Consider the following 24,819-nt stretch of genomic DNA (forward strand, 5'->3'; position numbering starts at 1 on the left):
GAGACTAAATTACTCACTGCTCCTCACCAATTCCCGGTAATTCCCAAAGAAAAATGACCTGTTCATTTTTCTCCAAAGCACCAGTTACCTTGGTTTTTTTTTCTATGTGATTTTTTTTCCTTTATTGTTCTTTCCACTTCTTACCTTCACTTTGGTAAGTTCTCAAGGGCAGCAATGCCAAGAGGAATGTTGTCTGCAAGACTGCAAAGAGAGCCATAGGGTCTCGCCTCCTGAAAAAGATAAAATGCAAAGAAGAGAAATTTAATTTTAGATGTGAGCAGGTTTCTTTGAACCTATTGTGGAAGATAATGACATTAAAGGCTTCCATTCTGGGACTTTCCTGGTGGCCCCGTGGTTAAGAATCCACCTTCCAATGTAGGGGATGAGGGTTAGAATCTTAGTCTGGGGAACTAAGATCCCACATGAGGTGGGGCAGCTAAGCCCATGCACCACAATTAGGGAAGCCCTTGCTCTGCAACCAAAGATCACTCATGTTGCGACGAAGACCCGATGCAGACACACAAATAAAAACAAATAGGTAAACTTTAGAACAGCTCCCGCTCTCCTCTCCTCCTTATATCCACACCCCTTGTCACTGTGAATTTGGAGTCCTCTTCCAGCCCCACCCCACGATGAGCTGATTTTCCTGCTGCATCTGACTTGCTCTGGCTCATAAATGAGGCAGAAGTGATAATGTGTCCCCTTGGAGCCTGGGCCTCAAAAGACTTTCTGTATTTCCTCTTTTGTGTTTCCGCCTCTGGCACGAAAAGGACATTTCTGGGCTATTCTATTGGCTCCAAAAGGAGGATGAGTAACACAGGAGACAGAGGTGAGTCACCTGCGCTGCTCCAGCCCGGCCAGCCGAGGTCAGAAAGCAGAGGGCAGCTTTCCCAGATGGGACTCTGAGGCTGTGTGGCAACAGGTAATGGAGTCACCAATCTCTTCACACCAGGCAAAGTTTGGTGAAGAAAGATAAAGCAGAAAAACCCAGCCACACTCTCAGAAGAGCTCCATTCAAACTGATGCCTTGCAGGGGAGTCACCTCCCCTCTTCCCTGTCTCTCTCCTTAAAATGTCAGCTGAGAAATGCACACACGTCTCTGAAGGGGACAGGCAGAGCGGCATTGTTCTTGTTCAAGAGACCTTCTGGCACTCTTGTCTTCCAAGAGGGTTATGAACTACAGGCCAAAACAGCTCTGCTGATTCATCAGGTCTCTGACCGTTGTACAATGTGAGGGCACAACAAATAAGCTGGATGGTCTCAAGAAGGCTAATATGTTCTTCACTTAATAATAAACACGTTAGTCAGGGGAAGTACTGAATTTCACTTTTCTACTGCAAACTCTGACTCATCGAAGAGAGAAACAAAGAAAAATTCAAAGTCAACTTTTACCTCCATCTAATCTGCTTAGGGTCATCAAAAGCTAGATGTTCTGTGAGCCAGATCATCCATTTTCACTGCCCACACTATCCATTTGTTTTCTTCAAACAGCATTTTACACGAAATGGGAACAATAGTGAAGACAGGAAGAGGGTAAACCAAACCAGTCAATTACTCTCGAGTGGGCAGATCTGCTTACACAGGCGCAAAAGTCTGCAAACGACAGCTTTTCTTCCTGATCCTTTAAGCACCGCTTTCTGCTACTTCAACTGTTGACAACAGGTCATTCACACCCTGCTGAAATCCATTCACACCCTGCTGAAATGTCTACAGACAACTTCAGATGGGTTCCTACTACAACTGAATATCAAAGCCGGGAGGAAGACTGACTCAAGAGAAAAGAGTTTCTGCTGAAAACCAAAGTGAAGGCAAAGGAAAATGCCACAGTGGGGTTTTGACACTCACTGTGCATTTAAATATCCATCCAATCCTGGTCTATGGCACAGGGTCCCATCCTCCTAACATGTACATCACACAAGAACACAAGACCCACCATAGTGAGAAGAGCGTGCATGCTAAGTCGCTTCAGTTGTGTCTGACTTTTTGCAACCTTATGAACTGAAGCTCACCAGGCTCTTCTGTCCACAGGATTCTCTAGGCAAGAATACTGGAGTCGGTTGCTATTTCCTTGCTCATCCCCTCAATTCAAAAGCAGGTAATTCCAGGGGCAGGATGCATGCTGCTTGTGTCCCCCACATGAAAGGGCTATTTAAGATGTTTCTTAAAAGGTGGAGTCTCAGTAAATCAAATATTTACCAAGTCACAAAAATTAAACAAGTCATGGGGCAAAGAAACTTAAAACTAGGAGTTAGAGGCCACCTACCAGTTAAGGGTAACCAGAAACTAAAGAACACAAGTTCTCATATAACAGAATTGAAGATATGGTAATTTACAAAGGACCTATGTCTATGGTCTGGGTAGAATCACCAGGACAGTCCTGTCTGAAGCCCTGCCCTTTCCCACCATCTCACATGGCTGGTTGTGAAACTGGGGACCTCAGCTCCAGCTGCCATCGAATGTCCTGGTTTTCTTTTCATCAGTTCTCACAGGCATGGTTTTACAACCCACTGGACAGGGGGCAGCTGTGACCCAGTGGTCACCGCCTGCACAGAGCATAGTGGTTTTGTCCAGTGCTGTGACTAGGCAGCCACCATCCAGATACTGCAGGCTCCAGATCTCTCAGGACGTTTTGCAGAGGACTAGGAGTCCTAGCTGTTGTCTGAAAATCTTCCAGTAAAATCAATAACGTTTATTGAAACCTGCAGAGCAAGAGTCATGAGGGAGAACCTTCCAGAGAGCCCTGTGGAGCTCCTCCCTGCTGTGGAGCTCCTCCCTGCTGTGGAGCCCCCTCTGGGAAATGCCCTGTGAACAGGTTTCCTGCAGGCACAGAGCCTGACACTGTGGGAAAAACACAGATACCAGGAATTCTTATCCAAGGCCCCAGGTGACTGGACACACAGCCCACGCGGTTCCCCTCCACCCTTCCTACGTCAGTCTTCCTTGGGTGATCCAATTCTGAGTGCATCAGCTCTTCCCTGTGTGACCCGGAGGTGAGGGGGTGAGCTGTGCAAACGTCCTGAGGTGCTGAGCGCTGGGCATAGTCAAGACACAACACAGAGCCGGGGCTTGGAGGGGGCAAGGAGGTGAGTGACAGGAGAAATCAGACAGCACACAGAAAGGGAGAGCAGGCAGGGAAAACACTTAAGAAACTTTGGCTTCTACTTGGAGTGAGATGGGAGCTGCTGGTGAGTTTTAAACAAAGGAGTAACGTGGTCTTGCACAGGAAGGACCCTGAATGAGAAGAGACTGAACGGGGCAAGAGTGGCAGGAGCAAGCTCAGGCCGTGGTCCATGGGAGACAGATGTTGGCTTAGACCCCGGGGGTGCAGGGACGGCAGCGATGCTGGGAAGGGTGATGAAATTCGGGAGAGATTTTACAGACAGAGCTGGCAGAACGTGTGGGGTGGTGACAAACTGAGACATCACGGGTGGCTCTCAGAATTCTGGACTGCGTGCCTGGAAAATGGAATCACCACTAACGGAGAAGCAGAAGAATGATTCAGTGGGCTGTATCAGGGACTGCATGTGTGACATCTTAACTTCAGATGCTTACTTGATATTCAAATGAGACGTCAAGTAGCCAGCTAGCTACACACTGTGGAGTCCATGGAAGGAGTCCTGGCTTAGGGGTTTTCAGTGCACATGTATAAAGCCACAGGACTGGATGATCTCCAAGAGGAGAACAGACAGAACAGAGAAAGAGGTCCGAGCATGTAGTTCTGGGGCACTTCACACTGTGTACCATGCCCCCTGACCACATCAAAACAAAAACCTGGGACCAGGCTAGGCTCTCCTACATCACTTCAAGGATGAGGGCTGGTGTGTCCGGCATCAGCTGGCCGCTTGGCACGTTCCCCCCACCGGCACTCAGGGCTTGGTTTTTCCTCCAAAGCTCTGCTTAATTCCCCAGTCCTCCCATTCATTCAACAGGCTTTCTCTCTCTACAGCTGTGAGGGAGAAGCAAGGCTGCATCTAATTTGCAATGAGAAAAGGAAGTCTGGGAAGTACCAGGTGGCAGAATTCACACAGGAAAAATACTTTTCTGCCTCAACTGCATGCCTTTGTCCTTACTCAAATTGTTCTCTCTCTCTTTTTAAAACCTTTTTAATTTTGTATTGGGGTATAGGCAATCAACACTGTTTTGACAGTTTCAGGTGAACAGGGAAGGGACTCAGCCATACACGTACGTGTATCCATTCTCCCTTAAACTCCCCTCCTATCCAGGCTGCCACCTAACGTTGAGCAGTTTCCTGTGCTATTACGGTAGGTCCTTGTTGGTTATCCATTTTAAATGTAGCAGTGTATACATGTCCATCCCCAGCTCCCTAACTGTCCATTACCCTCCCCATCGGCAATATGTTATTTCTCTTTAAAAAAATAATCCTAGTGTTTTAAAATTGAAGTATAGTTGATTTACAATATTGTGTTAGTTTCAGGTATATAGCAGGCAATTTGGCTACACACACACACATATATAGTCAGATTATTTTCCATTATAGGTTATTATAAGATACTGAATATAGTTTTCTGTGCCACACAGTAATTCCTTGTTGCTTATCTATTTTATGTAGATAAGTTTGTAGTATATAATTTGTACCAAATCATTAGGACCATAGGATTAATGGATATAGACCAAATCTTTTATTTCTATTTTTCAGATCTCCATTATTCCCACCCAGACTATGAGTGCCTGAGGACAGGCTTGGATCTTATTCCCCACTGTCTATCACAGTTCCAGAATATAGTTGCTACCCAGTCAATATCCATTTAATGAGTAAAAACTTGTACCAATTTTCTTGCATTCTTTCTTCTTTGCATTAAATTTTAATTAAAATAGATTCCTTTTCAGGCCTGTCTACATTTTCTGTTGTCAAATGTTGCCTAATTCATACATGTCTTTCACTGACATTCTTTCTCTGGGGGGAAAATGGGAGGAAAGAAAAGAAAAATCACCCACTTTTTTGTAGAACTTCTCATTCAAATCTTGTCTCTTTGCAAAAAGAAGATGGCCTTTGAACATCCCTCGGTATAAATACTACATGTGTAGTAAAAGCACGGATTTTGAAAAATCTGTCCCTCTTCATCAGCACTTCTTGTTCAGTCATTACTGAAATATTTATTCCTGGGAAGTTTCCCCACTGCAAATAATCCCCATGAGAAGCAGTTTAATCAGTCACTTGCTTCCCAAGAACATGGGTGTGTTGCCAACCTCTTCAAAACTGGCTCGGTGCCCTGATGATGTTATATGCAAATACTATTTTAAAGAAAGAAGCTGTTGAAACAGGATATGTGCCCAGTGCGTGTATCTTATGGAAGAGTTCTACGTGGCAGTACAAACAGTTGCTCACTTCTTAGAGAATCCCCACATTTTCCAGGTCTCATTCTTCTTATAGTTTTTTAAAGAGCCCTGCCTTTCAATGGACTTCCCTTGTGGCTCAGAAGGTATAGAATCTGCCTGTAGTGCAGGAGACCTAGGTTTGATCCCTGGGTCGGGAAGATCCCCTGGAGAAGGGAATGGCAACCCACTCCAGTTTTCTTGCCTGGAGAATCCCATGAATAGAGGAGCCTGGAGGACTAAAGTCCGTGGGGTTGTAAAGAGTCGGACACGACTGAGCGAGTAACACTCTGCCTTTGAAAGGGCCTCCACTGTTACAGCGTAGGGCTGGTAACCCACAGGGTAATTTCACTCCAATTTCACCGTCCCCTCCTCCTCCAGAGGTATGCCCAGGGTTCAAGCACTTCTCTCTTGCTCTCTAAACCCCCCCAGGTAAGTGTTTCTACCAGTTGTGTAAGATCAGTCCTCAGTTATGAGGCTCAACTGACTCACACACTGCTCATTTGCTTTTTTAAAGCAACATTTAGTTGTGATTCCAGCTAGGAGTAAAGGTGAGTCTCTGTTGTATGTGAAGTCAAAGAACTGCAAAACCTGGACCCAAAGAACATGCAAGCATTTGGTAAATGCCAAAGGTGATACTTCATTTGAAAAAATAAATTACTCCCCCAAATGGTACTAACCCAAACATGGATGGGAAAAGGAAGCTGTAATAGTTACATACAGGTACTCTAACATAAGACTACTTAGAGTCAATCCCCCTTTTGGCACTTACTAACTGTATGACAATGGGCAAGTTACTTAAACCACCTGGGCGTTCATTTTCTTTTCTGTGAAATAAGATTAAATAACCTACCTCATAGGATTGCCATGAAGATCAAATGAGATTATGAGATCATATACATAGTAAGCCCAATTAATGTTAGTTTGATCATTATTGGTATAGCTTCATTTCCTTCAACAAAATAAAATCCAGATGAACAAAGATAAAAATGCAAGACCATTAAATTTACTAGAATAAACAAAGAACCCATACAATTCAACATGAAAAAAAAAAAAAACCCACACAATTAAAAAATGGGTGGAGAGCCTGAGTAGACATTTTTCCAAAGAAGACATACAGATGGCCAACAGTCACAGAAAAAGATGATCAACATCACTAAACATTAGCGAAATACAAATCAAAATTACAAGGAGATATCACCTCATAACTGTAAGAATGCAAATGCTGATGAGAATGTGGAGCAAAGGAAATCTTTTGCATTTTTTTTAATTTTAGCTTTAATTGGAGGATACTTGATTAGGATGTTGTATTGGTTTCTGCCCAACAATAAAGTGAATCAGTCATAAGTACACATATCCTCTTGAATTGTTGATAGGAATGTAAATTGGTGCAGCTGCTATGGAAAAGAGCTTGGCAGTTAGTCTAAAAATTAAAAATTAGAACTATCATGAAAGTGAAAGTGTTAGTCGCTCAGCCTTGTCCAAGCTTTTGCAACCTCATGGACTGTAGCCCACCAGGCTCCTCTGTCCATGGGACTCTCCAGGCAAGAATAATGGAGTGGGTTTCCATGCCTTCTCCAGGGGATCTTCCTCACCCAGGGATCAAACCTGGGTCCCCTGCATTGCAGGCAGACTCTTTACCATCTGAGCTATCAGGGAAGCTTGCTATGAAGAAGCAAATTCATTTCTGAGTATTTATCTGAAGGAAACAATACTAATTTGAAAAGATATATGTACCCCTAGTTCATTGCAGCATTATTTATAATAGTCAAGCTATGGAGGCAACCTAAACGCTCATCAGTAGATAAATGGATAAACAAGATGTGGCACATATACACAATGGAATATTACTCAGCCATAGAAAAGAATTAAATCTTGGAATTTGCAATAACATGAATGGAGCTACAGATTATTATAAATGAAACAAGTCAGAGAAAGACAAATACTATATGATTTTACTTGTATGCGGAATCTAAAAAATGAACATAGGTAATTTATAAGCAGAAACAAAGTCATAGATACAGAAAACAAACAGGTGGTCGCCAGAGGGAAGTGGGGAGAAGAGGAGGGAAATGGATGAGGGAAACTCAGACGCATAAGCTTCCTGTTACAAAATACATGAGCCACAGACATGAAATGGACAGTGCGGTGAATATAGTCAACAGCAATGTAATATCTTTGGTGACAGATGACTAGGCTTAATCATGGTGATCATTTAGAAATGTATTGAAATACTGAATAACCATGTTGCACACCAGGAACTAACATAGTGTTGAACGCTGATTACACTTCACAAACAAACTATTATGAAAAAAAGATCAGATTTGTGGTTATCAGAGGCAGAAGGTAGGGGTAGGGAGAATTGGATAATGCAGTCACAAGGGACAAACTTCCAGTTATAAGATAAATAAATACATGGGATGTATTTATGTATGAGATAAGTAAATACAAGCATGATAAAGATCTTTAACAGTGTTTCATGTTATACATGAGAATTGTTAAAAGAGGAAAATCCTAAGAGTTTTCATCACAAGGAAAATTTTTTTCTATTTATTTTGTATCTATATGAGATAATGGATGTTCACTGAACTTACTATGATAAACATTTCATGATGCATGTAAGTAAAATTATTATCATATACTCTACACTTATAAAGTGTTTTATTTAATTATCTCAGCAAAAATGGAAGAAACAATTACTTGACTAATACATAGGTGAATATTTGTACAATCTGTCAAGCATGACGTGAAACCAGGAGCAAAAGTAAAGACTGCTACAACAATCAAACGAACACTGAAAATATTCTAGACATATAATAGGTCTAAAACCAAACTGGGAACAATAGTTTCAATATTCATGTCACAGGGTTATGTCCCTAATATATATAAAGCTCTTAGAAATCAATAAGAAAAAGATAAGAAACTCCAAAGAAAAACTGATAAATGACATGATTATGTAATTTATAAAAGAAAAAGAAATATTAATAACCAAAAAGAAAAAAGGAAAACTAGACACTGTCACTAATAATTAAATACATGCAAATTAAAGCTGCAATTGTTTATATCTGTGTGTGTGTCTGTGTGGTGTCCAATTGGCAAAGCTGACTTAAAAGACTTAATACCTAGCATTGGTAAGAGTTTGAAAAAGTAAGCACTGCTTGCTACTCACTGAGGCAATGACCAAAACCATCCCCAAGAAAAAGAAATGCAAGAAGGCAAAATGATTGTCTGAGAAGGCCTAACAAACAGCTGAGAAAAGGAGAAGTGAAAGGCAAAGGAGAAAGGGAAAGATATACACATCTGAACGCAGAGTTCCAGAAAATAGCAAGGGGAGATAAAGCCTTCCTAAGTGAAAAAGGCAAAGAAATAAGAGGAAAACAACAGAATGGGAAAGACTAGAGATCTCTTCAAGAAAATTACAGATACCAAGGGAACACTTCATGCAAAGATGGGCACAATAAAGGACAGAAACAGTAGGCGGACCTAACAAGCACAAAAGATTAAAAAGACGTGCAAGAATACACAGACGTGCAAGACGTGCAAGAATATATAGACGTGCAAGAATACATAGAATACACAGAAGAACTATGCAAAAAAAGTCTTAGTGACCTGGATAACCACGCTGGTGTGGTCATTGAGAGCCAGACATCACGAGTATGAAGCCAAGTGGGTCTTAGGAAGCATTATTATGAACAAAGCTAGTGGAAATGACAGAATTTGAGCTGAGCTATTCCAAATCCAAAAGATGATGCTGTGAAAGTGTTGTACTCAACATGCCAGCAAATTTGGAAAACTCAGTAGGGGCCACAGGACTGGAAAAGGTTAGTTTACATTCCAATCTCAAAGAAGTGCAATCCCAAAGAATGTTCAAACTACCATACAATTGTGCTCATTCCACATGCTAGCAAGGTCATGTTCAAAATCCCTCCAGTTAGGCTTCCACAGTACATGAACCAAGAACTTTCAGATGTACAAGCTGGATTTAGAAAAGGCAGAGGAACCATAAATCAAATTGCCAACATCCGTTGGATCATAGGAAAGCAAAAGAGTTCCAGAAAAACATCTACTTCTGCTTCATTGACCATGTTAAAGCCTTTGACTTCACAACAAATTCTGGAAAATTCTTAAAGAGATGGGAATACCAGACCACCTTACCTGCCTCCTGAGAAACCTTTATGCAGGTTGAGACGCAACAGTTAGAATTGGACATAGAAAAATGGACTGGTTTAAAATTGGGAAAGGAGTACATCAAGCCTGTATACTGTCACCTTGCTTATTTAATTTATATGCAAAGTACATCATGTGAAATTCCAGGCTGGATGAAGCACAAGCTGGATCAAGACTGCCAGGAGAAATATCAATAACCTCAGATATGCAGATGACACCACCATAATGGCAGAAATCGAAGAGGAACTAAAGAGCCTCTTGATGAAAGTAAAAGAGGAGAGTGAAAAAGTTGGCTTAAAACTCAACATTCAAAAAACGAAGATCATGGCATCTGGTCCCATCACTTCATGGCAAATAGATGGGGAAACAATGGAAACAGTGACAAACTTTCTTTTCTTGGGCTCCAAAATCACTGCAGATGATGACTGCAGCCATGAAATTAAAAGACGCTTGCTCCTTGGAAGAAAAGCTATGACCGTATTAAAAGCTATGACATATTAAAAAGCATATTAAAAAGCAGAGACATTACTTTCCCAACAAAGGTCCATCTAGTCAAAGCTATGGTTTTTCCAGTAGTCATGTATGGATGTGAGAGTTGGATTATAAAGAAAGCTGAGCGCCGAAGAACTGATGCTTTTGAACTGTGGTGTTGGAGAAGACTCTTAAGAGTCCCTTGGACTGCAAGGAGATCAAATCAGTCAATTCTAAAAGAAATCAGTCCTGAATATTCATGGGAAGGACTGATGGTGAAGCTGAAGCTGAAGCTCCAATACTTTGGCCACCTGACGCAAAGAACTGACTCATTGGAAAAGACTCTGATGCTGGGAAAGATTGAAGGCAGGAGGAGAAGGGACGATAGAGGATGAGATGGCTGGATGCTATCACGGACTCTAAGGACATGAGTTTGATCAAGCTCCAGGAGCTGGTGATGGACAGGGAAGCCTGGTGTGCTGCAGTCCATAAGGTCACAGAGTCGCACACAACTGAGCAACTGAACTGAACTGAAGTTATAGCAGAAGTGATGCAGGGATATGAGTGAAACTGGCAGAAGAAGAGACAAAAATAGATCAATGAAATAAGATAGAATCCTCAAGCAAGTCCTTATATAAACAGGAATTTATTTTGCTGTAAATAATAGAATTCAAATGAGTTGGAAAAAAGTAGTATGATTATAAATATACCACATTGAATCAACTATATCTTCCCAGGCCAGGTGGTATAGCAGTAAACAATCCACTTGTCAATGCAGGGGATGCAAGAAATGTGGGTTCAATCCCTGGGTCTGGAAGATCCCCTGGAGAAGGAATGGCAACCCACTCCAGTATTCTTGCCTGGAAAATTCCACGGACAGAGAAGCCTGGCACACTACACTCTGAGGGACTGTGAAAGAATCAGATAGAAGTGAGCACTCAGAGCCTCACTGGATCAAATGCTTAAAACTTAAGAAAAAAGTTGTGACATTTTACCTTTCATCTTATACAAAAATCTGGAATTTTGAAAAGCTAAATGTAAAACCAAAGTAATAAAAGTATTAGAAAAAAAATAAAAGCTTAGAAATAATTTTCAGGTGAAAAAGGTCTTTCTAACCTAGACAAAGCACGTAAGTGATTAGATTGCAGTCGATTACACAAACATCTAAAACTTCTTGCAGGACTTTCCTAGTGGTGCAGTGGATGGGAGTCCAGTGCTAATGCAGGGGACACTGGTTCCATTCCTGGTCTGGAAAGAGCCCACATGCAACGAAGCAATTAAGCCCAGGTATCACAACTACTGAGCCTGTGTTCCAGAGCCCAAGAGCTGCAACCACTGAAGCCCATGCTCTGCGAGAAGAGAAGCCACCACAGTGAAGAGCCTGCACACCGCAAGAAGAGTAGCCCCCACTCGCCACAGCTAGAGAAAAGCCCAGGCAGCAACGCAGACCCAGCATGGACAAAAAGAAAATAAATACATTTAAAAACAAATAAATAAAACTTCTGTGCAGCAAAAGATATTTAAAAATAAGAGCATTATGAATAAGCAAAATGTGGTATATACAAACAATAGAACATTATTCAGCCTTAAAAAAGAAGGGAATTCTGATACATTCTACAACAGGGATGAGACTTGACATTTTGCTAAGTGAAATAAGCCAGTTACAAAACTGCAAAGACTCTTCCATTTCTATGAGGTACCTGGAGTATTCATGGACTAACTGAAATGGACTGGAATGGGTGAATTTAACTCAGATGACCATTATATCTACTACTGTGGGCAGGAATCCCTCAGAAGAAATGGAGTAGCCATCATGGTCAACAAAAGAGTCCGAAATGCAGTACTTGGATGCAATCTCAAAAACGACAGAATGATCTCTGTTCGTTTCCAAGGCAAACCATTCAATATCACAGTAATCCAAGTCTATGCCCCAACCAGTAATGCTGAAGAAGCTGAAGTTGAACGGTTCTATGAACACCTAAAAGACCTTTTAGAACTAACACCCAAAAAAGATGTCCTTTTCATTATAGGGGACTGGAATGCAAAAGTAGGAAGTCAAGAAACACCTGGAGTAACAGGTAAATTTGGCCTTGGAGTACAGAATGAAGCAGGGCAAAGGCTGATAGAGTTTTGCCAAGAGAATGCGCTGTTCATAGCAAACACCCTCGTCCAACAACAAAAGAGAAGACTCTACACATGGACATCACCAGATGGTCAACATGGAAATCAGATTGATTATATTCTTTGCAGCCAAAGATGGAGAAGCTCTATTCAGTCAGCAAAAATAAGACTGGGAGCTGACTGTGGCTCAGATCATGAACTCCTTATTGCCAAATTCAGACTTAAATTGAAGAAAGTAGGGAAAACCACTAGACCATTCAGGTATGACCTAAATCAAATCCCTTAGGATTATACAGTGGAAGTGAGAAATAGATTTAAGGGACTAGATCTGACAGATAGAGTGCCTGATGAACTATGGAATGAGGTTTGTGACATTGTACAGGAGTCAGGGATCAAGACCATCCCCATGGAAAAGAAATGCAAAAAAGCAAAACGGCCGTCTGGGGAGGCCTTACAAATAGCTGTGAAAAGAAGAGAAGCAAAAAGCAGAGGAGAAATGGAAAGATATAAGCATCGGAATGCAGAGTTCCAAAGAATAGCAAGAAGAGATAAGAAAGCCTTCTTCAGCGATCAATGCAAAGAAATAGAGGAAAACAACAGAATGGGAAAGACTAGAGATCTCTTCAAGAAAATTAGAGATACCAAGGGAACATTTCATGCAAAGATGGGCTCGATAAAGGACAGAAATGGTATGGACCCAACAGAAGCAGAAGATATTAAGAAGAGGTGGCAAGAATACACAGAACCGTACAAAAAAGATCTTCATGACCCAGATAATCAGGATGGTGTCATCACTCACCTAGAGCCGGACATCCTGGAATGTGAAGTTAAGTGGGCCTTAGAAAGCATCACTACAAACAAAGCCAGTGGAGGTGATGGAATTCCAGTTGAGCTATTTCAAATCCTGAAAGATGATGCTGTGAAAGTGCTGCACTCAATATGCCAGCAAATTGGGAAAACTCAGCAGTGGCCACAGGACTTGAAAAGGTCAGTTTTCATTCCAATCCCAAAGAATGCTCAAACTACCACACAATTGCACTCATCTCACACGCTAGTAAAGTAATGCTCAAAATTCTCCAAGTCAGGCTTCAGCAGTACGTGAACCGTGAACATCCAGATGTTCAAGCTGGTTTTAGAAAAGGCAGAGGAACCAGAGATCAAATTGCCAACGCCCTCTGGATCATCGAAAAAGAGAGTTCGAGAAAAATATCTATTTCTCCTTTATTGACTACACCAAAGCCTTTGACTGTGTGGATCATGATAAACTATAGAAAATTCTGAAAGAGATGGGAATACCAGACCACCTGACCTGCCTCTTGAGAAACCTATATGCAGGTAAGGAAGCAACAGTTAGAACTGGACATGGAACAACGGACTGGTTCCAAATAGGAAAAGGAGTATGTTAAGGCTGAATATTGTCACCCTGCTTATTTAACTTATGTGCAGAGTACATCATGAGAAATGCTGGGCTGGAAGAAGCACAAGGTGGAATCAAGATTGCTGGAAGAAATATCAATAACCTCAGATATGCAGATGACACCACCCTTATGGCAAAAAGTGATGAGAAACTAAAGAGCCTCTTGATGAAAGTGAAAGAGGAGAGTGAAAAAGTTGGCTTAAGGCTCAACATTCAGAAAACGAAGATCATGGCATCTGGTCCCATCACTTCATGGCAAATACATGGGGAAACAGTGGAAACAGTGTCAGAATTTATTTTGGGGGGCTCCAAAATCACTGCAGATGGTGACTGCAGTCATGAAATTAAAAGACGCTTACTCCTTGGAAGGAAAGTTATGACCAACCTAGATAGCATATTCAAAAGCAGAGACATTACTTTGCCAACAAAGGTCCATCTAGTCAAGGCTATGGTTTTTCCAGTGGTCATGTATGGATGTGAGAGTTGGACTATAAAGAAAGCTGAGCGCTGAAGAACTGATGCTTTTGAACTGTGGTGTTGGAGAAGACTCTTGAGAGTCCCTTGGACTGCAAGGAGATCCAACCAGTCCATTCTGAAGGAGATCAGCCCTGGGATTTCTTTGGAAGGAATGATGCTGAAGTTGAAACTCCAGTACTTTAGCTACCTCATGTGAAGAGTTGACTCATTGGAAAAGACTCTGATGCTGGGAGGGATTGGGGGAAGGAGGAGAAGGGGACGACAGAGGATGAGATGGCTGGATGGTATCACCGACTTGATGGATGTGAGTCTGAGTGAACTCCGGGAGTTGGTGATGGACAGGGAGGCCTGGCGTGCTGCAACTCATGGGGTCTCAAAGACTCGGACACAACTGAGCGACTGAACTGAACTGAACTGGAGTATTCATAGAGACAGAAAGCAGAATTATGGTTGTGAGGGGCTAGGGAGAGAATGGGGAGTTATCATTTAATGGGTATAGCATTTCAGTTTTGCAAGATGAAGAGTTCTGGAGATGGATGGTGGTAATGCTTGCACAACAAGAGGCATGTCCTTAATAACACAGACCTGTGTACTTAAAAACAGTTAAAATGGTAAATTTTATATTATGTGTTTTACCACAATAAAAAAATTTGGGAAAAGAAGCTTTACACTAGAAGAAATATTTGCATCATCTATAAGAGACAACAGATTAAGAAACTGAATACCTGTAGAGCTTCTGCAGTAAACAGACATAAGATAAAACAACCCTATAGAAAAGTGAGCAAAGGACATGCACAGGTAATTCACATAAGAAACACGCAATCCATAAATATTTAGAGATATTAAACTGCAGCTGCTGCTAAGTCGCTTCAGTCATGTCCGACTCTGTGCGACCCCATAGATGGCAGCCCACCAGGCTCCCCAGTCCCTGGGATTCTCCAGGCAAGAACACTGGAGTGGGTTGCCATTTCCTTCTCCAATGCATGAAAGTGAAAAGTGAAAAGGAAGTCGCTCAGTCGTGTCCGACTCTGTGCAACCCCATGGACTGCAGCCTACCAGGCTCCTCTGTCCATGGGATTTTCCAGGCAAGAGTACTGGAGTGGGGTGCCATTGCTTTCTGCAGCAGTATTCAGCAAAATGCAAATTAAAATGTCTTACTGAGTTTCACTCATTCACCAGATTTGAAAATTTAGATAAAAAAAGATAATACCCAGTGTTAGGAAGGATGAGGAAAACAAATTCTCATGTGCTGAATTTAAATTATTAATAGCACCTGGGGTGGGTCAGCTGTGCAATTTGAAGAGTTTTATCTACCAAAGTGAAAAATGGATAAACTGTTTGATCCACAAATCTCTCTCCTAGGATATTACACTCAGGCTTAAGCACAAAAGTGAATGCCCAATTTTCCCTGAAGCACTGTTGCTAATGCTGAATAATTTTAGTTAACTTTGATGTCGATCAATAAGGGAAAGGATGAATAAATATCTCTAGCTAACATAATTAAAAATAAGTATTATTACTTTAGAATGTAGCCATTAATAAAAGAGGTACAGACATGACAGAGGTCTAAGACTTGGGGGTGAAAAAGTAAGCTGCACGATGATGGTAAGACCTCATTTACATTTATTAAAACATAATATTGGAGAAGGAAATGGCAACCCACTCCAGTATTCCTGTCTGAAGAATCTCATGGATAGAGGAGCTGGTGGGCTACAGTCCATAGAGTCTCAAGAGTCGCACACAACTTAGCGACTAAACCACCACGTATACATATATTTGCAAATGTATACCAAAAAAAAGTCTTGGAATAATAGGTACGAACCTGACATTTCCCTCTTCTGAGTGAGAATAGGAGTGACAAAGTTAGTTCTACATTTCCCCCCATACGTCATATATATATTCATTTATTATTTGTATTATTATTAAAACATAAAAAATAAAACAGATAAACTAGAGTAAATAGCTTCTGAAAACAAATAGAAGGTTGTGAACACAGGACACAGCTTTTATAAAAGAAATCTGTGCTACAGAACTATGAGGAATCCTGCTTGGAGGGAGGGGAATTTCTCACAAGTTCTTATCTGTCTTGTATCTCCCCATTTCATATATTTTTTTCAGTCAAAGAGGACTTCCTCCAGAGAAAGCAGGGCTAGGGCTCAGTATTCCTGTAAAGTGAGCAAGATGACACTTGCTCAGCTTTCCTTCTGCTTGAGCCTAGAATATTCCCACAAGGAAAACACTCTTTCTTCTTGTCAAATCACAGTACCACCTCTTTCAGAACCATGATCGTTTTCCTGATTTGGTTCCTTTTTCAGGACAAATGGGCTACAAAAAACAACAGAGACCTTGGAACACCTCTGAGCACCACTGCAGGTGTCCCCAGTCTCTCAGGTTAAAGAGGTGGAAGGAAAAACCCAGTGTGTAAGTAAGTATTCTCCCCAGTATGGCTCCAGTCCCCACTGGACACCTAAGACGGCCGTTTCCTCTCAAGGTGGCCGTTGATACAGAAGGTTTAGACACATTTGCTGAGACAACAGGAGGCAAAACAGGTACCACAAGGAGGCAAGTTACAGCTGAGAGTTAGCCCTATCCAACAATAAAATGTTAGGTGGTGAGCTCCCTGCCACTGGAAGCATTCTAACAATACTGAAAGCTATCAGTGGAGGTGCCAAACTCAGCATGCCCTTGAAGATTCTGAGTAGGTAACAGGCTGGTGTCCAGTGCTTTTAAAGACTCCAAGAATAATTCTGAGGCACAGCTAAGTCTGGAAACCCCTGGCCACTATGACTATTTGGTGCCCTTCAGATTCAAGGGTCTCTGAGTGCAGATTAAAGCAGCTCAGGAGAGAGGTAAAGTGCTCTGAGGACAGAGTGCTACAATAATGAAGCACCATACGTGGGGGGCGGGCGGGGGGCACTCCACAAAGGGTCCTAAAGTTTGAGACACAGATAGTGGTTACAAGCAGCCTCCAAAGCCAAATCCTGACTCTGCCACTTGCTAGCTGTGTAACCACAGACAAGTTGCTTAACTTCTCTGGGCCTCAGTTTTCTCACTGATAAAATCAGAATGGGAAAACTGTTACCCACCTCAGTGGTGAAGCTTAAATCATTCTCGTGTATGTACAGTACTTAGTGCCTGATCCATAGTTAGTGTGAACGGTTATTATTTCGTAGAGGAGGAAACAGAGGCTGAGGCCATACGTTAACCTGACCCACGTCCTAAAGTCAGTTTAGACTTGACAATAAGACCCACAGCTTCTTTCCTTCTAGCTCAAATTAAATACATGGCATTCAGTTCTATCATAGCCTCTGCCTACATTGATCCCTCTTGAGTTGGAGAATAAACTTGTTCAGAGTCTTCAAGCTTGTCAGTTACCAGGCACCCTTGCCCCGTGGCACTGAATACTGTGCCTCCAGCCACAGGACAGGCAGGCAGGACAGATGGAGGCACGAGCCGGCCAAACACTGTCAAGAAAGGGCTCTCAGTGCTCCGCGACGTCACCGCCACGGAAGCCAGCTCTATGGTCTTGGACAAGTTGCTGAACCCCTCCGTGCTTTTTGCCTAGGAAAGAGCTGTCTGTAAAAGGGTGAGAGGCGGCGCGGTTACAAATACAAGGCTTCCATCGCCCAACCGGCCAACTTGGTGCTCCTTCCATTCGCTTGGCGTCTACCCCAGACACCACCGCATCCCCAAGAACTTTTATCGGCTGCACCTGCGTGTGAGCGCCTCTCGCTCCCAGGTGTAGAGGGAGGTGGAGAGAGGTCGCCGACCGAGAGAGGTATGACCCTCAGGTAGGCGTTAAAAGAACGTGAGGGAAGGCTGGAGACCGCAATTAACACCCAATTAACTCTGGGGTGCTGGGAACGAGGCAAAAGTGGGTCAAATGGGAATTTTAATCCCACAAATATCCCCCGACTGCCTTGCGAAGGACGCGGTGGGATGGGGACTGTAAACGCAGGGTGGGCACCGTCGTGGTTACGCACGGCGTGCGCTCTGGCAAGAAGTAGTTACGCACCCGGCCGCGGGTCACCGGCGAGGACCCCTCGAAACCCCTTCTCGGGGCAGAGCGAACCCCCCAGCCCAAGCAAACGCGAGGCCTCGGGGCACCGAGCAGGAGAGCAGAGTGCTGAACTCCGGGCCGCGTCCAGACGGCAGGGGCCGGCGGAGAATCCACCGAGGGAGGCGGCGCGCGCGGAGGCGAGCGGGGCGCGCGGTCGGGTACTCACCCCGCGGGCCGAGGGCTCCGCGAGCCGGGCCGAGTCGTCGGCGGCTGGGCTGCCGAACCGCGGTGCGAGACCCGGGAGAGCGCGGGTGCGGACGTGCAGGGCCGGCCCCGCGCCTGGCCTATGAATCAGCTGCGGGGCGCGCGCCCAGGGGCGGGAATTACGGGAAAGCCGCGGGGGAGGGCAGAGGGCCGAGGACTTTTGCAATTTCCCGTCTCGCTGCGCACTCTTGGCACTCTTGGGCCCCACAGGAATTCTCTTCCTTTGGGTCCCCCGGGGGGAGAGCGGATGGGACCCTGCAGAGGTGCGGGACCCCGGGCCTCGGCGGCCGGGCGGGGACCGGTGGGAAAGGAAGTGGGCGAGGCCTGGGAAGGAAAAGTGGAAACCGAAAACAGCGGGCCGGGCACCCGGGCGGGGGCTCCGGCCCCCGCAGGCTGGCCACCCGGGCGGGAGCAGAGCGGAGCGAAGCGGGTGGGATCCCGCGGGGCCACTTGTTATCCCGGCCTGGAGGCACACCCCCTGGGCTTCCCGGCAGAGATTCTTTGGGCACACACAAGCGCTCCAGGCAAACTTCCGACTGTGTGGGGTTCAGAGCAATAAAATTTGAGTTCTAGGATCCTGGTTCGCGTTCCTCCCTAGAAACTCCGTGGCAGATACAGTTGTCCTTGCAGTAACTGTCCCATAGCCTTACACAAAGAGCTATGTGTGCTATAACGTGGCTTACTTTTTCTCTTAATAATGCCATTTAATCTTTGAAATACGTATTCAAATACAGGGCCCTTGAAATGCATATTTGCCCTCTCTTCATAGTTACATGGGGGCTTACCTGGTGGTACAGTCGGTAAAGAATCCGCCTGCAATGCAGAAGAGCCTGGTTCCATCCCTGAGTGTGGACGATCCCCTGGAGAAGGAAATAGCAACCCACTCTAGTATTCTTGCCTGGGAAATCCCACGGACAGAGGAGCCTCGCAGGCTACACAGTCCATGGGGTTGCAAGAGTTCGACAAGACTTAGCCACTAAACCACCACCACCACAGTTGTATGATGGACTAGCTAAAGGCATACCCACCTGGGGTCTGGTATGGAAACCATCTAAATACAGCTGCCTTTGGACCCAGAGGGAGATTGGTGGGGCTGGGGTGTTGGACAAGGGTGCCCTGCAGCTCTGAAGTCTTGTCCATGGGACCTGGCTCTGGGCGACTAAGACTGAGATTCAGGTGCTGCAAAGTACCACAGTGATTGGGAGAACTAGGAGTCATGGAGAAGGACCACCCATGAATCGTATCTTAAGAATCACTTCTTGAATTGACTGAATGGCTCAAAATGTCAGAATCAGTCCACATGATTTTATGTTTAAAGCCCAAATACTTTTATGTTTGCCCGTGTTTATAGCTCCTCCCAATGCCATCCCAGGGAAAGAGTTCTTTTTAGACAGGTTGTGTCTGATGATGCCAGGAAGACCATGGTGCATACAGTAAATATTTAATGATAATGAAGGTAAAGGTACTCTTGTCTAAATAAATGTAAGGTACTTTGCCACACCTCTCATTAAGGGTTTTAAAGAGTCCATTAGTTTAGCCATCTGGCTATGGAAGCTTTGTCAAACCAGGTCCTGAGGGTGAGGAAGGCTTTCTGATTGACTTTTTCATAGCGTGAAAAAAAAAAAAATAGTGTGATGAATTTCTGCAAAGTGAGTCTTAAGTTGCCTTGGGTTCCTCTAACAATTGAAAGAAACTGAGTTGCAAAATATTCCCTGCTGTTGGTTCAGGACCCTCCAGTCCCCTGGTGAAATTCTAAATTGGCCCCCTTACACAAAGGTCAAGGAGAGGCCGGCCCATTCAGATTGGTTCAGTTCAGTTGCTCAGTGTGTCCGACTCTTTGTGACCCCATGGACATGGACAGGGGCTTCCCTGTCCATCACCAACTCCCGGAGCTTGCTCAAACTCATGTCCATTGAGTAAGTGATGCCATCCAACCATCTTATCCTCTGCCGTTCCTTTCTCCTCCTGTCTTCGATCTTTCCCAGCATCAGGGTCTTTTCAAATGAGTCAGTTCTTCACATCAGGTGGCCAAAGTATTGGAGTTTCAGCTTCAGCATCAGTCCTTCCAATGAATATTCAGGACTGATTTTGTAGGTGGCAGTTTAAATAAGCAAGGAACTTACATAGGAGGCTTGTCTCCCACAGTAGCAAGATGAATACATCTCCACATCTCCTCACCCAGCTGCCAGAATCTTAAAAGTTATATAGAAGCCTTAATGGGGTTCAGTCCTGTGTACAGACCCCATGATCTTAATAACACATTGTTCTGTCAAGGTTGCATCCTTGAAAATGGCTCCTGGTACAGATACAGCCAGCAGAACATATATTCCAAGGACAGGGGAGGGGATAAGGAGGCTCTGATTGTCTGGGGTTGGAGGGTCAACCAGAGGGGACATCCTCTCGATGACATCCTTCCACAGGTGTCCACATAAAATTCACTTATTTTGTGCACCATTCTAATTCCTTGCATATACTCCTCTTTCTAGAGACTAGTTAGTATAGCACCTGTAAATCTGTGATCATTCCCTCAGGATGATGGGTTGAATAGTGTCGTCCAAAAACTCATGTCCACCCAGAATTTCAGAATATGACCCCATTTGGAAATATAGATTTTGCAAATTTCATCAAGTTGAGCCTGAATTAACCCAATGCCTTTTATTCTTATAGGAAGAGGAAAATGTGGACACAGAAACCCAGGAGGAACACCATGTGATTCCTGAGGCAGAGATTGGAGTTATTCTGCCTCAAGCCAAGGAATGCCAAGGATCACTGGCCAGCAGCAGAAGCCAGGAGAAAGGTACAGAGAAGTATGGTTTTCAGCAGAGTTTAATATGTTGTCAAAACAAAGAACATTAAACAAGTCAGGGATACATTCCTTTAAGGTTTCAAAAAAAACAAAAAAACAGATCAACACGTACACAGGGAGTTCGGATGGCCTTGGCACCTGGAAAGGGAGTCTTGTTATTGAACGAGTATCAGCCCTGATATCCCAGGAATGGAGGCGTTTAATGATGCATTTAATCTTTATTTTTAACATGGACATTCTTCTGGTCAGTGCTCCCTTTTCTTTCATAATTAAAGCAGATGGACAATGTATTTTTTTCTGAATTTTTTTTTAATTGAAGGATAATTGCTTTACAGAACTGTGTTGGTTTCAGCCAAACATCAATATGAATCAGCCGTAGGTATACATGTGTCCCCCTCCCTCTTGAACCTCCCTCCCATCTCCGCCCCCACCCCACCCCTCTAGGTTGTTACAGAACTCCTGTTTGAGTTCTCTGTGTCAGAGACAGGCTGCATTAGTTAGCATTAAATTCAGGTTAACTTGTGTATAAGCCAGAATGACTTCCCTAAATACCTCAATATGCAAAAATTTCCTTTAATCATTTCCCTGTCCCTTTTTCATTCTCTGTGTGTCTCCTAGATGTTGGCCTGTCCCAGGGCTCCATCGTTGATTCTCTCCTCTGAATCCACAGTCTCCCGAATGATCATGTCCATGCTCCTGATTTCCATGGTCACTTGTGCTCCGATGAACCTTGAATCTTCCTCTCCATTGCAATTATTTCATCTGAACTACAGACCAACTTATTTGTACATCAAAATCAATATGTTCAAGTTCAAATGCTTCAGTTTTCCACCTTTGATTCTCTTATATTAAGTGAATGCCCCAACCTTTAACTCAGATACCAAATCAAAAAACCTGGGAATGATTCTTGATCCATCCTTCCTCATCTTTCACCAGAAAGTCTCATATATGTAACTATTGTTGTCAAAATCTTGGCCCCCTGTCCACCGGTGCCAATAAAGAATACGGAAACAGAGTTCGGAGGAAATAGAAAAATGGCTTTATCTTTGCCCGGCAAAGGGGAATACATAACAGGCTAGCACCTCAAGTACTGCGCCCCATCTCTTGGGAATAGAGAGAGGTTTTATATCCTCATGAAGGTCTAGCATTTTTATTCTTTCTTTGCAAAGTTTCAAAACAACTACAGCTGGCCTGAGGCAACTCAGCAACTGGGTCTGGTTTCCCTGAAATAATTGGCCCGTGGCCTTTTTTTCTGAAATGCAGAATGCTCCAAGCGATTGTAAGGTAACAAGAATGCCAGGTGTGGGGTATAATCAATACGGAGTCCGAGAGTAATTAGCTTTCTGAAGGACAAGCCCAACTACAAGTGTTTGTTAGTAGTAACAGCTAAAGAATGACCAAGATTGTTTAACTCTTGCAAGCCTGTTTGGCTTGTATGTGTGAAAGGCCATTCACTCATTTCCATTTTTGCTGCAACACTATGACAGGAGAGACATGAGTGGAATGTTAGTTAGCCTTACCCTATCCAGTTTCTCAGGGGAAATACAGTCCTATAAGTATCAGGAATATTACATAGATCTGTCTGTGGATGTAGATATGGAAGAGGGCATGGCAACCCACTCCAGTATTCTTGCCTGGAGAATCGCCATGGACAGAGGAGCCTGGTGGGCTACAGTCCATGGGGTCAACAAAGAGTCGGACACGACTGAAGCAACTTAGCATACACATAGATATAGACGTATGAAATCATCTATGTAAGCTGTGAAATATAAATTATTATTCTATTTGTTAAACTGCTACAAGTATTTATAATTACATATTTGGCAGTATTTGATAACCAGACTGATGGAATTTGAAGGAATTGGGAGTTTTCTGAAGAAAGTGGCTTCATCAATAAGTAGTGGATGATGATTTACAATTACCTTCATGGATAAGAATTCTCTATTTCTTTTTGGATGTTATCACATTTGATATATTAAAGATTCACTTTAGGTTTTAAAGCATGCTTCTGTGGTTATGATTGTTGGTGACATTGGCATTATTTCTAAGAAAACAATGGAAATTAAAATGTTATTTGGTAAATGTATTCTTATATTGCAAAAAACAAAACAGGAATTTTGAAAAGTTTCTAATCTAAAATATATCATAAATCTTGACTAAGAGACAGTTATCATTTCCAAATGTGTATATTTTTTAAAAAAATCAAAAGCAAACAAAAAAGGGAGCTGACAATGACAAAGCAAGATGTTAAATATAGGGCCACATGGAGCTTTCATATTTTAGAATTTCAGAAGATTCCTTTAAGTACTTAAGTATGAATTGTTTTCCTTCAGTGTCTGTTAAGTGGATTTAAGTGAGGGATAACAGCATCCTTAATAGTTCTAAAGGAGTTTCTTGGTTGAACTAAATGTTAGTGGAAGATTGGTTGAAGGATTGATTGCTTCTACACATTCCACCCTCTCCTGCGTATTCCAATAGTTTTCACACCTTATTCCAGATTTCATCAGAAACCAGACCATAGAAGTGTTAGTCGCTCAGTTGTGTCTGACTCTTTGTGATTCCGAAGACTGTAGGCTGCCAGGGTCCTCTGTTCATGGAATTCTCCAGGCAAGAACACTGGAGAGGGTTACCATTCCCTTCTCCAGAGGATCTTTCTGACCCAGGGATCCAACCCAGGTCTCTTGCACTGCAGGTGGATTCTTTACCGTCTGAGCCACCAGGGGAGCACTTTGGATTTTTTTCTTTTTTTTATTTTTGCTCTGTGGGCTTTAGAGATACTGTTGAATATGTGTTTGCTTGGATAACTGCTTTTATTCTTTTGGCCTGTGGTTATGGGGATTAATAAAAATGAGCATAGTAATTAATACTACAGGACAGACCATTAATCCAGTCAGGAAGGAAGAACTTTGAGGGAGAGTCAGGTGGGAACTTTGGAAACTTTTGAAAATGATTTGCTAACCTTGACCTAAAATAAATCTATAGTCATGTTTGTATTGATATTTAAACAGCATCTCTTATTGAGAGCGTGTAGTTGGAAGTTTTTTAAAAAGTACATTCTCTGCATTTTAATTTGATAGAGGGTGTTTAGCACACTTACATTTAAGGTAATTATTGATATGACTGAGTTAAACCTATCACTTTTCTATATGTTTTCTCTTTCATTCTCCCTGCTTTTTGTCCTTCTGTTTCTCCTTTTCTGCCTTCTTTTACATCATTTGAATTTTTAAAAGAATTTTATTTTAAATTTGCCTTTTGGGTTTTTGTTGTTCCTCTTTACAGAACTTTTTGGTATGTGGCCTAATGGATTAAGATATACATCTTTAATTTTTACTGTTTGCTTGAGATAATATTAAATCATTTCACCTACTAGGTCCATTTAACCATGCTTCTTGTCCTTTATGTTATAATTATAAAATGTATTATGTTTATGACAAGATAAAACTGGCATGCAATATGTATTTTAAAGAAATTAAGAGGAAAAACAGTCCTTTCTATTTACATGTTTACCTTTACCACAGTGTTCTTCAGTCTTCCCAGAGAGCCGAGTTTTCATCTGTTCTTGTTTCCCTAAGCCTGAAGGATTTCCTTTAGCATTTTCAAGTGCAGATATGGAGATACACTCTCTTAGTCATGTGTGTGTGTTTAATGTCTTTACTTCATCTCGTCCAGCTTCCCTGGTGACTCAGATGGTAAAGAATCTGCAATGTGGGACACCCGGGTTGGATCCCTGGGTTGGGAAGATCCCCTGGAGAAGGGAATGGC

The 24,819-nt window shown here is 42.9% G+C and overlaps 1 protein-coding gene and 1 long non-coding RNA gene across 4 annotated transcripts in view; one reads left to right on the plus strand and one right to left on the minus strand.

Moving 5' to 3' along the window:
• OSMR (oncostatin M receptor) overlaps positions 1–18,537 on the minus strand; it is a 68,388-nt gene extending 49,851 nt beyond the window's left edge. Inside the window, exons 1-2 of one of the 2 annotated variants that reach the window (XM_070774737.1) lie at positions 18,214–18,537; positions 145–230 (exon numbers count right to left, since the gene is read on the minus strand). In XM_070774737.1, coding sequence (XP_070630838.1) covers positions 145–217 — 73 coding nt within the window. In that variant the 5' untranslated portion in view covers positions 218–230; positions 18,214–18,537. Of the gene's footprint in view, positions 1–144; positions 231–18,002; positions 18,143–18,213 lie in introns of those variants that run through there. The other variant, XM_070774738.1, reaches the window with a different exon arrangement.
• LOC109575086 (uncharacterized) lies at positions 17,411–23,057 on the plus strand. 2 transcript variants are annotated; one of them, XR_011562441.1, is made up of 3 exons: positions 17,411–17,778; positions 20,919–21,048; positions 21,676–23,057. It is a non-coding gene; the product is annotated as an uncharacterized lncRNA (long non-coding RNA). The 2 variants fall into 2 exon arrangements; XR_002183190.2 differs by having other exon boundaries at positions 17,411–17,765.
• The last annotated feature ends 1,762 nt before the right edge of the window (positions 23,058–24,819 follow it).

Source organism: Bos indicus, chromosome 20, assembly GCF_029378745.1.
Source record: "Bos indicus isolate NIAB-ARS_2022 breed Sahiwal x Tharparkar chromosome 20, NIAB-ARS_B.indTharparkar_mat_pri_1.0, whole genome shotgun sequence".
Classification (NCBI taxonomy): Eukaryota; Metazoa; Chordata; class Mammalia; order Artiodactyla; family Bovidae; genus Bos; species Bos indicus.